The sequence below is a fragment of the Phacochoerus africanus genome, chromosome 14 (assembly GCF_016906955.1).
Source record: "Phacochoerus africanus isolate WHEZ1 chromosome 14, ROS_Pafr_v1, whole genome shotgun sequence".
In the NCBI taxonomy this organism is placed as follows: Eukaryota; Metazoa; Chordata; class Mammalia; order Artiodactyla; family Suidae; genus Phacochoerus; species Phacochoerus africanus.
The window spans coordinates 48,658,028-48,671,689 of record NC_062557.1 but is presented as its reverse complement, the minus strand read 5'-3'; the positions used below and the strand labels follow the sequence as shown (position 1 = coordinate 48,671,689).

At 45.0% G+C, this 13,662-nt stretch overlaps 1 protein-coding gene across 1 annotated transcript; it reads left to right on the top strand.

Annotated features, from left to right (window-relative positions):
• Window positions 1-5,879: 5,879 nt before the first annotated feature.
• On the top strand, window positions 5,880-6,861 carry LOC125114642 (olfactory receptor 1D2). The gene has a single exon (XM_047758034.1). The coding sequence runs from the start codon at window positions 5,910-5,912 to the stop codon at window positions 6,855-6,857; it is 948 nt and encodes a 315-aa protein (XP_047613990.1). The 5' UTR covers window positions 5,880-5,909; the 3' UTR covers window positions 6,858-6,861.
• Window positions 6,862-13,662: the final 6,801 nt, after the last annotated feature.

Sequence of the window (13,662 nt, the reverse complement as noted above, 5' to 3'; positions counted from 1 at the left end):
CCCCTGCAGGAACCGTGACTAGAAGAAAGCATGACAGGATTTCTGCAGGGCTAGTGATGTGTTTTTTAAGTGACTGCTGGCTCCTCAACATCTGCTCCGTTTGTAAAAAATCCTGCCAAATTTCTCATCCTTGGTTCTAGATCCAAAAACGTTCTAAGTATCATTGCTTTTCAGTCTGTGTCTGATTCTTATACTATCTGCAGTCCCTGTATGTTTTCAGCTGTTGCTTCCTGCTTTAGGAATCTTATCCCCTTGTGTGCCTGCTTGTCATTGGGTATGTGCCAGATACTGGGTATTAAAAAAAAATTTTTTTAAGAGAAATCATTTGAGGTCTAAGACGGCATTATTGTCCTCCAAGTGGGATTTTTTTCACTTGGTTTTGCTTAGTACTTGGAGTCGCCAGCAATCTGGAATCATCGAAATTCAAGGTCACTTCTTGAGATTGCTCAGGACTCCTGATGCCTCAAAGCCAGGCGACGACACATGTGTGATGTTTTCTTCGATTAGGGTTTACCCTTACACCTAGGGCACCCTTAGGATTGATGCCCAATGTGGAGTTGGTTTACTTCTTGTAGATAAGGCCATTTCCCAAGACCCTGGCTTAGAGATATTAACTTTGGAGCAATTATCCAGGTTCATCTCAACAAGCTGTCTGGGGACCGCATCCCTAAGGCCTCTCCAAAACTGACAAATAGGCCTGATGTGGCTCCAGTTCAGCTCCCTTCTTCAGGAGCCTGGTATCCCCGGGTCAGTTTGCAGCTTCCTCAAGCTCATCAGAACATCCACAGACCTACGTTCTTCTATGTAGGCACAGAAAATCCAGGCACCGGTTCCCTCCTTCCCAATTTCAGAAGCTGGGATGAATCACCAAGGTCCATGCAGAAACAATGCCTTAGGGCCCTATATGTCTTGACGGAATTTTCATCCTGTGTAGAAGGAAAGTAGAAGCAACAGAAACAGGCAACCCAGAGACCACCACGGAACAGTGGGTAGGGTCTGCACATTTCAGAAATACTCATATTTTCCCTCTCTCTCTCCCTCCCTCTCTCTCTCTCTCTGTCCCCTTTCTTATCTTCTCTCCATTTACTCTCTCTCGCCCTCTCTCAAAACCATACTCACTGATAAACTGCATATAATCCAACTCCTTAGTACTTGCAGGTAATTAGCAATCCCTCCAATCTTGTTAGCACTCTATACTTTCCAAAGTGCTGTCACAAGCCCTGCTGCACATGATTCTCAAAAAGGTAAGAAAGCCTTTTCAGGTGAAATGAAGAGCTCAAGGAGGTTGCATGCCCTCCTCAGGGTCCTTCAGCTAGACAGCAGCACAGCAGGTGCAAAAGGACAGTTTTCTAATGCTGAGTTTGGACCCCTTTTCTCCATGCTGCCTCCACACCATCTCCCCTCTCCACCCAGCCACACTGCGGAGGGGTTTGTGTCTCTAAAACCAGCTGACCACATACATTTTCAGAACCCACTCACTCTTACAAACAAAAAACAGCATTTCCCAAAGTGTATAATCAGAACTACCAAGTGCTTTCAAAAAGGGCTTTGTTCCCAAAACAGAGCCAGTATTTCAAGGAAAGGGGTCAGAAAACAGACTTTTCATTTTCAAGCAGCACAGGTGACTGCCAATGCACATTAAAGTGTGGGAAACTACTGTCTTGAGGGCTAGGGCAGGGGTAGAGACTCCTCGGGCTTCCTCTGACTTTTCCCAGTCCTCATGCCTGCCTCCCTCCTGTCAGGCAGATGCCCCAGAGGGTCCTGAATCCGGGCAACGGACTGTGAAAAGAGGTCATTTCTGATAAGGTCTGAGGAAGGGAAAGACCTTTGACTCCATCGCAGGAACAGGGGTGGCCAGGTGTGTTCACGGTCGGGGTCACTAAGTCTGTCACCATGATGCACTTTTTCATTCTCAGGTCAATTTGGGGATCTTGGGACGAGCCCATCAGGTCCCTCCTGTCACTGAAACTCCTTGCTTTTCCAACAGACAAGCAGCCTCTTCAACTCGAAGCTTCACGTACGTACTATCAGAGATAAACACACATATGTATGCTTCTGTCTGATTATACTTTAAGATAAATCCTTAAAACTGGGAATGCTCAGAGTGACATCCTTTTTAAGAGCTTATAACATGGAATGTCAAGTTTCCCTCTTGTACCCAGTTATTTCCTTTCATCAGATATAAAACTGCCTGTTCCCCCCACCTTTTTATCAGTAGTGAAGCTATATGTTTGTGCATGTTTTTGTTGACCTGGACTTTCTTCTTTTATGAATTGCATGTTTGTGTCCGCTGCTATTTTCCCACAGTGGGGGGTGGTGATAATTTCATTATCAGTTTATACGAGGTCTTTATTGGGACTACTAAGCCTTTGTCTACCACACAACGGCAAGTATTTTTCTCTTTTGTCACTTTTTTGTTGTGTTTAGTTATTTTATTTATGATGTTTCAACAGGGGAACATAATTTTTCATTGTGTTGTCTGTGATCAATGCCATTCTTATGAATGAGTTTTTTTTTTTCTTTTGTTGCTTATGCTTACGGTGCCAGAGCTGAGATTCCTTCACCAAATTCAACATCATGAAGGCTGTCCTATGTTTTCTTCTATGAGTTTTATACCTTTGGCTCCCACATTTAAATCTTTGATCCATTTCATACTCATTTTTGCGTATTATGTGAGTTAAGGGTCTGCCTTTGGTAGGTGGCTATCCTGGGGTCCCAACACTATTGGGTGAATCTTTCCCACAGGTGATCTTGGCATACTTGTTGAAAATCAGCCAACCACAGACACAGGCATTTGTTTACAGACTCTCATTCTACTCCATCGATCTACAGGTTTATCTTTGTGCTGGTACCACATTGTCTTCATTTCTGTTGCTTGGTAGTAAGTCCTAAACTTGGGACATGGGAGTTCCCCGGTTAGATTGGTTTTTTGTCAAGGTTGTTTTGGCCACTCTGGAGATCTATCCTGGAAAAGCTTTCAATGGCACTTGGAAAAAATCTTGTTCTCGTTGTTGGCCAGAGTGTTGATTAGATACGGTTGATTTATGGTGTTGTTCAAGTCGTCTGTTGCCTTGTTGATCTTCTGCCTAGTTGTTCTATCCACTATGGAAAGTGTGATGTTGAATTCTCCACCTATTCGCTTTCAATTATATATTTCTCCTTTTTTGCCTTGTCTATTTTGGTGCATATGTGTTTCTAATTCTTTTACTTTGCTGATCAATCTACCCTTTTCTCATGATAAAATGCCCCCCTTATCTCTAGTAACATTTCTAATTGAAGCCTATTTTTCATCCCTAAATCTACTTTGATATTTAAAACTAATGTACAGACAGCCTAGGGTTTCAATGGCTACTATTTGCAGGTTATATGTTTTCCCATCCTCTCACGTTCAACATTTCCTGCGAAATCTTCAAAGATGTTCTTCAGTAGATGTTTTGCACTTCATCTTTACCCTCAGGACCACTTCCACAGCTTTAAAGTCCTTCCACCAAAGTGCCACTAGGGAATGGGTCAGTGAGCTCCTCATACTGTCATGACAAAAGTCAAACACCAAATCCATTACATTTTTAAAATTCATAATCTTATTTTGCACTCAAAAGCAAAATTTCATGACAGAGGAGCATACACTTTTGAAAGGTACAACGTCCTCCTCCCATTAATACCATGAAGAAATTTATTGTAGGTTTTGTCTTCTTCGATAACAAACGTCTTGTGCATGAAAGGATTATTCACGTGAATACTTGCAACAGTACCCCTTTGAGTCTATCTAGTCTGCTCAAAACACTAGTTAAAACTGTTGCGTCATTTGCAAAGAGGCAGCTTGGGGTTTACTATGGGCTCATGGGTAGGAAATGCTAATGATTCTTCAATATATACTATAAATCCCAAGAAATAGTGCAGGAAAAATAAAGAAAAAAATGAAGATTCTTATGAAATGAGGGCAGACATAGATTTTAGACTGGAAAAGACATTCTAAGTCAGAGAAATTAATAAAGGAGAAACATCCTTCAGATCTCAAATAATACAAACATCGAAATGTGAAGAGCTTTTATCTATTTCCGTGTAGTGGAATTCAATGTAATTCCCAAACAGAACCGGATAAAAGTTCTTGAAGATTAAAGAAAATATTATGCAGATAGAAATATGTTATTCAAGAGGAAAAAAAGCAGGTAATAAATTACAATGCTGACATTTAGAGAGCTCTCTATCACACTGTTGAGCGAATAAAGACGACTGAAAGAAAAGAACGTATGCTCACCAAAATGTTAATAGGGGTCACATGGCAGAATTTGGGGTGACATTTACTTTTTAAAAAATTTCATTAAAGTATATTAGATTTCCAGTGGTCTCTCAACTTCCACTGTACACCAAAGTGACCCAGCCACATATACATACATATACACATCCTGTCTTTTATACTACCTTCCATCATGTTCTAACCCAAGAGACTGGACACAGTTCCCTATGCTGTACAGGAGGACTCCATTACTTCTCCGTTCTAAATGTAATAGTGTTCATCTACCAACCCCAAACACCCTGTCCATTCCCATCTATCTCCCCTGCCCCCGGCAAACACAGGTCTGTTCTCTCACACTAAGTGAAGTGCGTCACAAAGAGAAAGACAAATACCATATGATATCACTGATATGTGGACATTCACTTTTTTCAATTAAAATTGTTCTTTATCGCTGGAATTAGTTACACTGGAATGTATTGCTTAGAATCAACAGATAGCAACGTATTAAAGGCTACCCATGCGACTTTTTTTAAAAAGTGCATCTTAAACTGTTGAAGAAGTTTCAACAAATTCCAAACGGCAGAAATTGACAATAAGCGAATCTAAGTTTAAGATGGAAGATAATGCAAACACATCATATCAAAAAGTGATAAAGATGGCACATAAAAAAAGAAACTACAGATAAACCTCATTTATAACTATGACTACAAAAGGCTAAATGCAACAACTGCAAATCGATTTCAGTATAAACTGGGAGTGGAAATGCATTTCAACATTACCAGAGCTGTTCATGCAGCAGGCACTGAAAAGTCATTGGATTAAAAGTGAAAAGACACACCTAATTATTAAAATATCATGAGCAAAGTACAAACAGAAGGATAGTTGCTGCATAGAGACACCCTCTTGTGCTTAAACCTTTCAAGGCTCTTTACTGCACTTGAGGAAAATTTTTCCATCTTAACAAGGCTCTGAAGGACCTGCTTACACGACAAGCCCATATCTCACCACCCTCCTCTTCACCCCAACCACACTGACCCATATTTAATTCTTTAAATACAACAGCCTATGGTTCACACGAAGTAATGGAGTCATAAAGAGCAAGGTAACTTACCAGAGGCTTCTCAGCTAGAACGTGTCAGAGAGCCCAGACTTTATTTCGAGTTTTTTGAAATCCCCTTTTTATCTCTGGGAGCATTGCAGTTGATTGTTTTCAGGTTCCCACATGGATAATCCTATCAGCAAATCAGGAGAGTTTTTCCATTTCCGTTCCAATATGTTCACTTTTCCCCTCGTCCATTGTATAACATCAGCTTCTCACAGTGCAGACATCTATTTTAAATATCATTGAAACCTATATGATATCACAACACACTAAGCTGTAAGCCCTTAGGTAAGTTGTAATAGGGGGTGATTTAAAATAAAACATAAGCGCAATTCCAAAAATATTGAGTATGCTAGATTAGAACTTTCTGGAATGACTAAAGTGCATGAAGATTTCCATGTTCTGTTTTGTGTCTATTACTACACTAACTCTTATACCAAAAATAGTATAAAATGTAGCCTAGGATATTGTTAATGACAAGAAACAGCTGAAATGCTTATTTGAATGCTCTTATTCACTTAAAGGCACACAGGTAAACACCGGTTGGTGGTATTGCGGTAAGTTGGAAAAATGGATGGAAGCAATCACAGCAGGGTCTCCGAGTTCCTACTCCTGGGGATCTCAGAGAGTCCTGGGCAGCAGAGGGTCCTGTTTTGGGTGTTCCTGTCCATGTACCTGGTCACGGTGGTGGGAAATATGCTCATCATCCTGGCCATCGGCTCTGACTCCCGTCTGCACACCCCCATGTACTTCTTCCTGGCCAACCTCTCCCTCACTGACCTCTTCTTCGTCACCAACACCATCCCCAAGATGCTGGTGAACCTTCAGTCCCAGAACAAAGCTATCTCATATGCAGGGTGTCTGACACAGCTCTACTTCCTGGTCTCCTTGGTCGCCCTGGACAACCTCATCCTGGCCACAATGGCATATGACCGCTATGTGGCCATCTGCCAACCCCTCCACTATGTCACCGTCATGAGCCCTCGGCTCTGCGTTTCACTCCTCGCCTTGTGTTGGGCACTCTCTGTCCTCTACGGCCTCATCCACACCCTCCTCATGACCAGGGTGACCTTCTGTGGGTCCCGGAAGATCCACTACATCTTCTGTGAGATGTATGTCCTGCTGAGGCTGGCCTGTTCCGACACCCAGGTCAATCACACAGTGCTGATTGCCACAGGAGCCTTCATCTTCCTCACCCCCTTCGGGTTCATGATCACGTCCTATGTCCGGATTGTCAGAGCCATCCTCCAAATACCCTCAGCCTCGAGCAAATACAAAGCCTTCTCCACCTGTGCCTCCCATCTGGCTGTGGTCTCCCTCTTCTACGGGACGCTCTGCATGGTCTATCTGCAGCCCCTCCACACCTACTCCATGAAGGACTCAGTGGCCACAGTCATGTACGCGGTGGTGACCCCCATGATGAACCCTTTCATCTACAGCCTGAGGAACAAGGACATGCATGGGGCTCTGGGAAGACTCCTCTTAGGGAAAGTCTTCCGGAGGTTGGCATGGGGATAATTTTGGAAAGTGCATTAAGGTAGAGATTGGGGATTCCCTTCACCATGTGCAAGGCATTATCCCATGTGGGATACAGCATAGATCCAGCTCACAATGAGCTCGTATGTCTGTGATGAAATAAAGACATGAACGTGTAACCCAAGGTCCACCTAACCTCACCAGCCGTGGCAATAAGTCAGGTCTCTCTAACACTAATAGGAGAGGTTTGTAGGAAACCTCCTTCAGCTTCGCCTGACACAAGACCACAGTCCCAGCCTTATTCAGAGAGACCCATGTATGGCTTAGTGGGTCTCTTGTGTTCTCCTACACACATTCACTCATATTCCTTCTTGAAGGAGCCTGCTGCCTGCAGGCCATTCATAGACTAAACCTGGCACTACATCTACTGCAGGTACCCTGGGTGAGGCCATGCCTTTCCTGATACTCTGCCAGACCCCACTCCCATGCTTCAGTTCTGACCCACAGTCCCTCTACACACAGCCCTGGTCTTCAGGTAAGAACTGCAAGATATTTCTCTCTTTTGCTCTGGGGTGATTTTCATTCCTTGGGCTCCAAAGTAATACTGCCTCTCTTGCCTTTTTCCTGCCTTCTTCTTCTCTGAGAGAAGGCAGACTTTGTCCTTGGGAAGTCCTTCCTGCCCCTTATTTCTGGGGCTCCTCCCCTCCCACCTCTTCCTCATTCCCTCAAAACAAAACTCTCAAGCTTATCAACACATGCTCACAACGAGATGTGAGGGTGGAGGCAGCACACGGGGAGGAGGTCATTGGGAGACTCAATCTCTATTTAGGTTCTATAATTCCGACACCAATTCTGATACGTGTGTGTTTTTCTACAACACTAAGCCATTCTCTTAGGCCATCGGGGTACCCTGCACTTCAACTCAATTCTGACACTATCTACCTGGAGATGGTGTCAGATCCCACTGGATAACAGCTCAGCACTCCCACCTCCACCCCCACCACTTCAGGTGCCAATCACAAGTCCAAGTTCTCATTTGCACTTTTGACTGACCAGGTGTATACAGGAGATTCCCACAACCCATTCTTTGAGTTCAATCAATTTGCCACAGCAGCTCAGAAAACTCAGGGAAAACATTTTACTTGCGCATTTACAAGCTTATTCTAAACAGACACACTCGGGAACAGTCAGATGGAAGAGACCCACCGAGCAAGGTACATGGGAAGAGACATGGAACTTCCATGCCCTCTCTGGGGACACCACTCTACCTGAATCTCCACAGTTCACCCACCCAGAAGTTGTGTGACCATATGGTCATGGTCATATTAACAAAGGAGGCAACAATATGCAACGGGGATAAGATAGTCTCTTCAGTAAGGGGTGCTCGGGAAACCAGACAGTTACATGTAAGAGAATGAAACTCGTAGATTTCCTCATACCATACACAAAAGCACACTTAAAAGGGATTAAAGACCCTGATGTAAGACCTGAACTATAAACTTCCCAGAAGAAAGAAGAGGTAGTACACTCTTTGACATGGGTCTGAACAATATCTTATGTTTCCTCAAGCAAGGAAACAAAAGCAAAAATAAACAAGTGGTATTTCATCAACCTTAAATGTTTTCACACAATAAAGGAAACTATCGACAAAATGAAAAGACAGCCTGCTGAATGGAAAAAGACATTTGTATGATATGTCTGATGAGGAGTTAGTATCCAAAATATATAGAGAACTCATACAACTCAATATTTATTTAAGGATTAAAAAATAGGAAAAGAACTTGAGGAGGCGTTTTCTAAAGAAGGTATCTAGATGGCAAACAGGCACAGGAGAAGATGAGCAGCATCACGAATCATCAGGGAAATGCAAACCAAAATCTCAATGAGATATCACCTCTCATCTGTCAGAATGGATGGCTAGTGCCCGAAAGACAACAAGTAACAAGTATTGGCAGGGATGTAATGAGGAGGGAGTTCTCGGGCACGGCTGTAAACTGGTACAGCCACTATGGAAAACAATACGAGGTTCCTCAAAAAATTAAAAATAGAACTACCATATGATCCAGCAAATCCACTCCTGGGTATTTACTCAAAAAAAAAATGAAAAGGCTGATTCTAAAAGATACATGGGCCCAACATTAATAGCAGCATTACTTATAATACTCAAGAATAGAGAATAACCTAAGTTGCCAACAACAGATGAATGGATAAAGAAGATGTGGTACACAATAGAATATTACTCAGCCAAAAACTCATGGCCAGTTCGTTGCCTCTGACACACGGAATGCACTCTGAGCTGGAAACCCAGATTGCTGGCAGGCACCCTGAGAATGATGGTCACCACTTCTAAGGAGAAATCCTCGTGGTCCTGATTTCTTTTTCAGAGAGCTTTCTCTCTCACAGAGAGACATGGCTCTCTGAGGAGAAATTCAGTGTGGGCAGCTCGAGTCTCAGTAAGAGACACACAACTCAGTGCCAACACCTGCCACATGGCAGGTTCCTTGCCAAAGACACACGGAATGCAATCTGAGCAGGAAACTCAGATTAGCAGCAGACTCCCTCAGAATGCCAGTCACCACCTATGAGGAGAAATCCACAAGCGCTGACTTCTTCTTCAGACATCTAGCTTTTGCACAGAGAAACAGACCTCTCTGGGGAGAAATTCAGGGTGCACAGCTCGCTTTTCACTCAGAGACACACACCAGCCTGCCAACAACTGCCACGTGTCAGATCCTTCACCTCGTACAGAGAGAAAGCCCTCTGAGCAAGAAACCCAGATTGCTGGCAGGCACCCTGAGAATAACGATCAGCACTTCTGGGGAGAAATCCTCGTAGTCCTGATGGCCTTTTCAGAGACCTCTCTCTCTCACAGAAAGACACGGCTCTCTGAGGAGAAACTCAGGTGGACAGCTCAGGTCTCACGAAGAGACACACAACTTGAGGCCAACAACCGCCTCAAGGCCAGGTCTTTGCCTTGGACACAGGGAATGTCCTCTGAGCAAGAAACCCAGATTGCCGACAGACTCCCTCAGAATGCCAGTCAGCACCTTTGAGGAGAAATCCCCAAGGGCTTGACTTCTTCTTCAGACAACTCTCTTTCTCGCACAGAGACAGGGCTCTCTGTGGAGAAATTCAGGATGGACAGCTCATTTTCAATCAGAGAGAAACAGCACTCTCTGGACATTGCCTCCTGCAGAGATCTTCACGTCAGCCGCAGACAGACAGTGCACGCTGAGAAGACACCTCAGATTGCCAGCACGCTGCCTCAGAAGGCTACTCAGCACCAAGATGGAGAATCCACAGAGGGCCTGTCTCCTTCTTCAGACAGAGCTCTTTTTCACAGACAGACACACCTCTCTGAGGAGAAAATCAGAGTGGACAGCTCACTTTTCACTCAGAAACACACAACTGCCTGCAGACAACTGCCAGGTGTCTGGGCCTTTACCTCGGACAGGGAGAAAGCACTCTGAGCAGGAAGCCCAGATTGCACACAGGCTTCCCGAGAATGCCTGTCTGCACCTAGAAGAAGAAATCCTCATGGGCCTGAATCCTTTTTCAAAGAGCTCTCTTTCACACAGAGAGACATGGCTCTCTGAGGAGAAATTCATTGTGGACAGCTCGAGTCTCACGAAGAGACACACAACTCGATGCCAACACCTGCCTCATGGCAGGTTCGTTGCCTCTGGCCCAGGGAATGCAATCTGAGCAGGAAACCCTGATTGCCGGCAGGATCCCTCAGAATGCCGGTCAGCACCTCTGGGGAGAAATCCTCTTGGGTATGCCTTCTTTTTCAGACAGCACTCTTTCAGAGACAGACACGGCTCTCAGAGGAGAAATTCAGTATGTACAGCTCAGTCTCACTAAAAGGCACACAACTCAATGCCAACACCAGCTACACGGCCAGTTCCTTGCCTCAGACACAGGACAACGCACACTGAGCAGGAAACCCAGATTGCCCGCAAGCTCCCTTAGAATGCCAGTCAGCACTTTTGAGGAGAAATCCCCAAGGGCCTGACTTCTTCTTCAGACAGCTCGATTTTTCACAGAGATGGACCTCTCTGGGGAGAAATTCAGGGTGGACAGCTTGCTTCTCACCCAGAGACACACAACTGCCTGGCAACCACTGCCGAAGAGCCAGTTCTACACCTCCAATAGACAGAGGGCACTCTGAGCAGGGAAATCATATTGCTAGTATGCTCCCTCAGAATGCCAGTCAGCACCTATGAGGAGAAATCCTCAAGGGCCTGAATCATATTCAGACAGCCCTCTTTTTGACAGAGAGGCAGAACTCTCAGAGGAGAAATTCAGTGTGGACAGCTCTCTATTCAATCAAAGACAAACAGCACTCTGTGGACAATGTCTGGTACAGATTTCTTTATGTGATCCAGAGAAGGACACGCTATGCAGGAATCTCAGATTGCCGGCATGCTGCCTCAGAAAGCTAGTCAGCACCACTGAGGAGAAGCCCCTGAGGGCCTGCCTCCTTCCTCAGACAGCCCTGTTTTTCACAGAGAGACACACCTCGCTGAGGAGAAATTCAGGGTGGACAGTCCGCTTCTCACTCAGAGACACTCAACTGCCTTCTGAGAACTGCCGGATGGCCAGTCCTTGGCTTCGGACAGGGAGAAAGCACTCGGAGCAGGAAATCCAGCTTGCCAGCAGGCTCCCTAAGAAGGCTGGTAAGTGCCTATGAGGAGAAATCCTCAAGGGCCTGTATCTTTTTCACACAGCCTTCTTTTTCACAGAGAGATAGACCTCTCTGAGGAGAAATTCAGGGTGGACAGCTCGCTTTTTACTAAGAGACACACAGCTGCCTGCCAACAAATGCCAGATGGCCGTTTTTTCACCTCCGACAGATAGAACGCACTCTGAGCAAGAAAACCAGATTGCGGGTATGCTCCCTCAGGATGCCAGTCAGCACCTGTGAGCAAAAACCCTCACAGGCCTGAATCTTTTTCAGACAGCCCTCTTTTTCACAGAGAGACAGGACTCTCTGACCAGAATTTTTCCTGGACGGCTCATTTTTCAGTCAGAGACAAATTTCTCTGAGATAACAAGTGCTTGATCACGATTTTTGCACCTCAGCGAGACTGAATGCATTCTGACCAGGAAAGCCAGACTGCTGGCACACTCCCTGAGAAAGCCAATCACCACCTATGAGGTGAAAACCCCAAGTGCCCGATTCTTCTTCAGACAGACTGCTTCTTCACAGAGAGACAGGACTCTCTTGCAACAAATGCAGCATGAACAGCTCACTTTTCAGTCAGGACAAACAGCACAATGAGGACATTTTCTGCACCTCAGCTAGAGATAATGCCTTCTGAGGATTAATCCCAGAGTGCTATTTCTTTACCTCAGAAGAAACATCATCTCCTTATGAGGAGAGGCCCAGTTCCCAATGGTCTTATCGACAAAGACTCATGCTCTGAGATTTAAAGATACATGTACAGCTCTCATTGTCAGATACACAGCCCTCCATCAGGTGAACTGCTCCTGGTTCCATCCTAGCCTTTCCACACAAAGACAGTACTGAGAGAACACAAAGTATTGTTTGTCAGCTTTAGCAAAGAAAAAGAGGCCCTCCGAGAAAACAAATGGCCAATGCCTAGCCCTCCGGCTTACCCAGGGATACACAGTTTTCTGAATAAAGAAGACTAGAGGGCACACTTTTCCTCTGTCAAAGAGTGTTAGCTAATAGGAGACAGACTCACAGGCAGCCCTAGGCAGCCCTCACCTTCAGACAGAGGGAGCCATCTCTGAGGAGAAAGTTGGAATCAACAGCTCATTTTTGAGAAACACACAAACAGCTCTATGATATGTGTACAATGGCTGCTGTCTTACCTCAGATAGAGAAAACACACTCTGAGGAAAAATAACTGATTAGGAATCGTCTCCCTCAGAAAGGGAGACAGCCTTTTATGAGAAGAAGCCCTGAGTCGCCTGTCCTATTCTTCTTCTGACTGAGAACAAACTCTGACATAAAAAAAATGCGATACCCAACTCTCTTTGGCACACAAAGAGACAGCTTTGTATAAGGTGAACTGCCAGAGGAGCAGCTCACCTCCTGCCACATGTGGACCATGCTAACAAAAAAACAAATTCTTGAAGTAGATAGTTCTTCTCGGGGAGAAAGAATACCTTCCATGAGGAAAAGTGCCCTATGGATAGCCTTCCTGGTCATCCAGAGAAATAGAGCTCTCTGAGAGGAAAGGCAGGAGAGGTATATCTCCCCCTAACATCTAAAGCAGCTCTCCAGGAAGAGACAGGCTCCACAGCCAGCCCTCTTCTTCACAGAGAGACAGGGCTGTCTGAGGAAAAATTCAGCATGGATAGCTCATTTTTCAGTCAGAGACACGCAGCTCTATGCCAACAAGTGCCTGATGGCCAGTTCTTCACCTCAGATGGAGAGAGTGCACTCTGAGGAGAAATGACAGAGTGCCAGCCCTTTCCCTCCAAAGGGAGTCAGCACTCCATGAGGAGAAACCCAGTGTCCAACAGTCTTTATAGACAAGGACAAAGTGTTCTGAGAAGTGAAGACACATGTACAGCTCTTTTTCTCAGAGAAGGAGACAGCTCACCACCAGGTAAACTGCTCCTGGCTCCAACCTCATCCATACAAAGACAGCGTTGAGAGAGCACAAAGTTTTGTTGGTCGGAATGCTTTAGCAAGGAAAAAGGAGGACCTCCAAGAAAACAAATGACAAGTCCTCTGGCTCATCCAGAGAAACAGAGCTTCCTGAGGTAAAAAGACAGGAGGGCAGACCTCCTCTCTGTCAAAGACTGCTTCTAGGAGGAGACACACTGGCAGGATCCCTCTTCTTCAGACAGAGGGAGCCCTCTGAGGAGA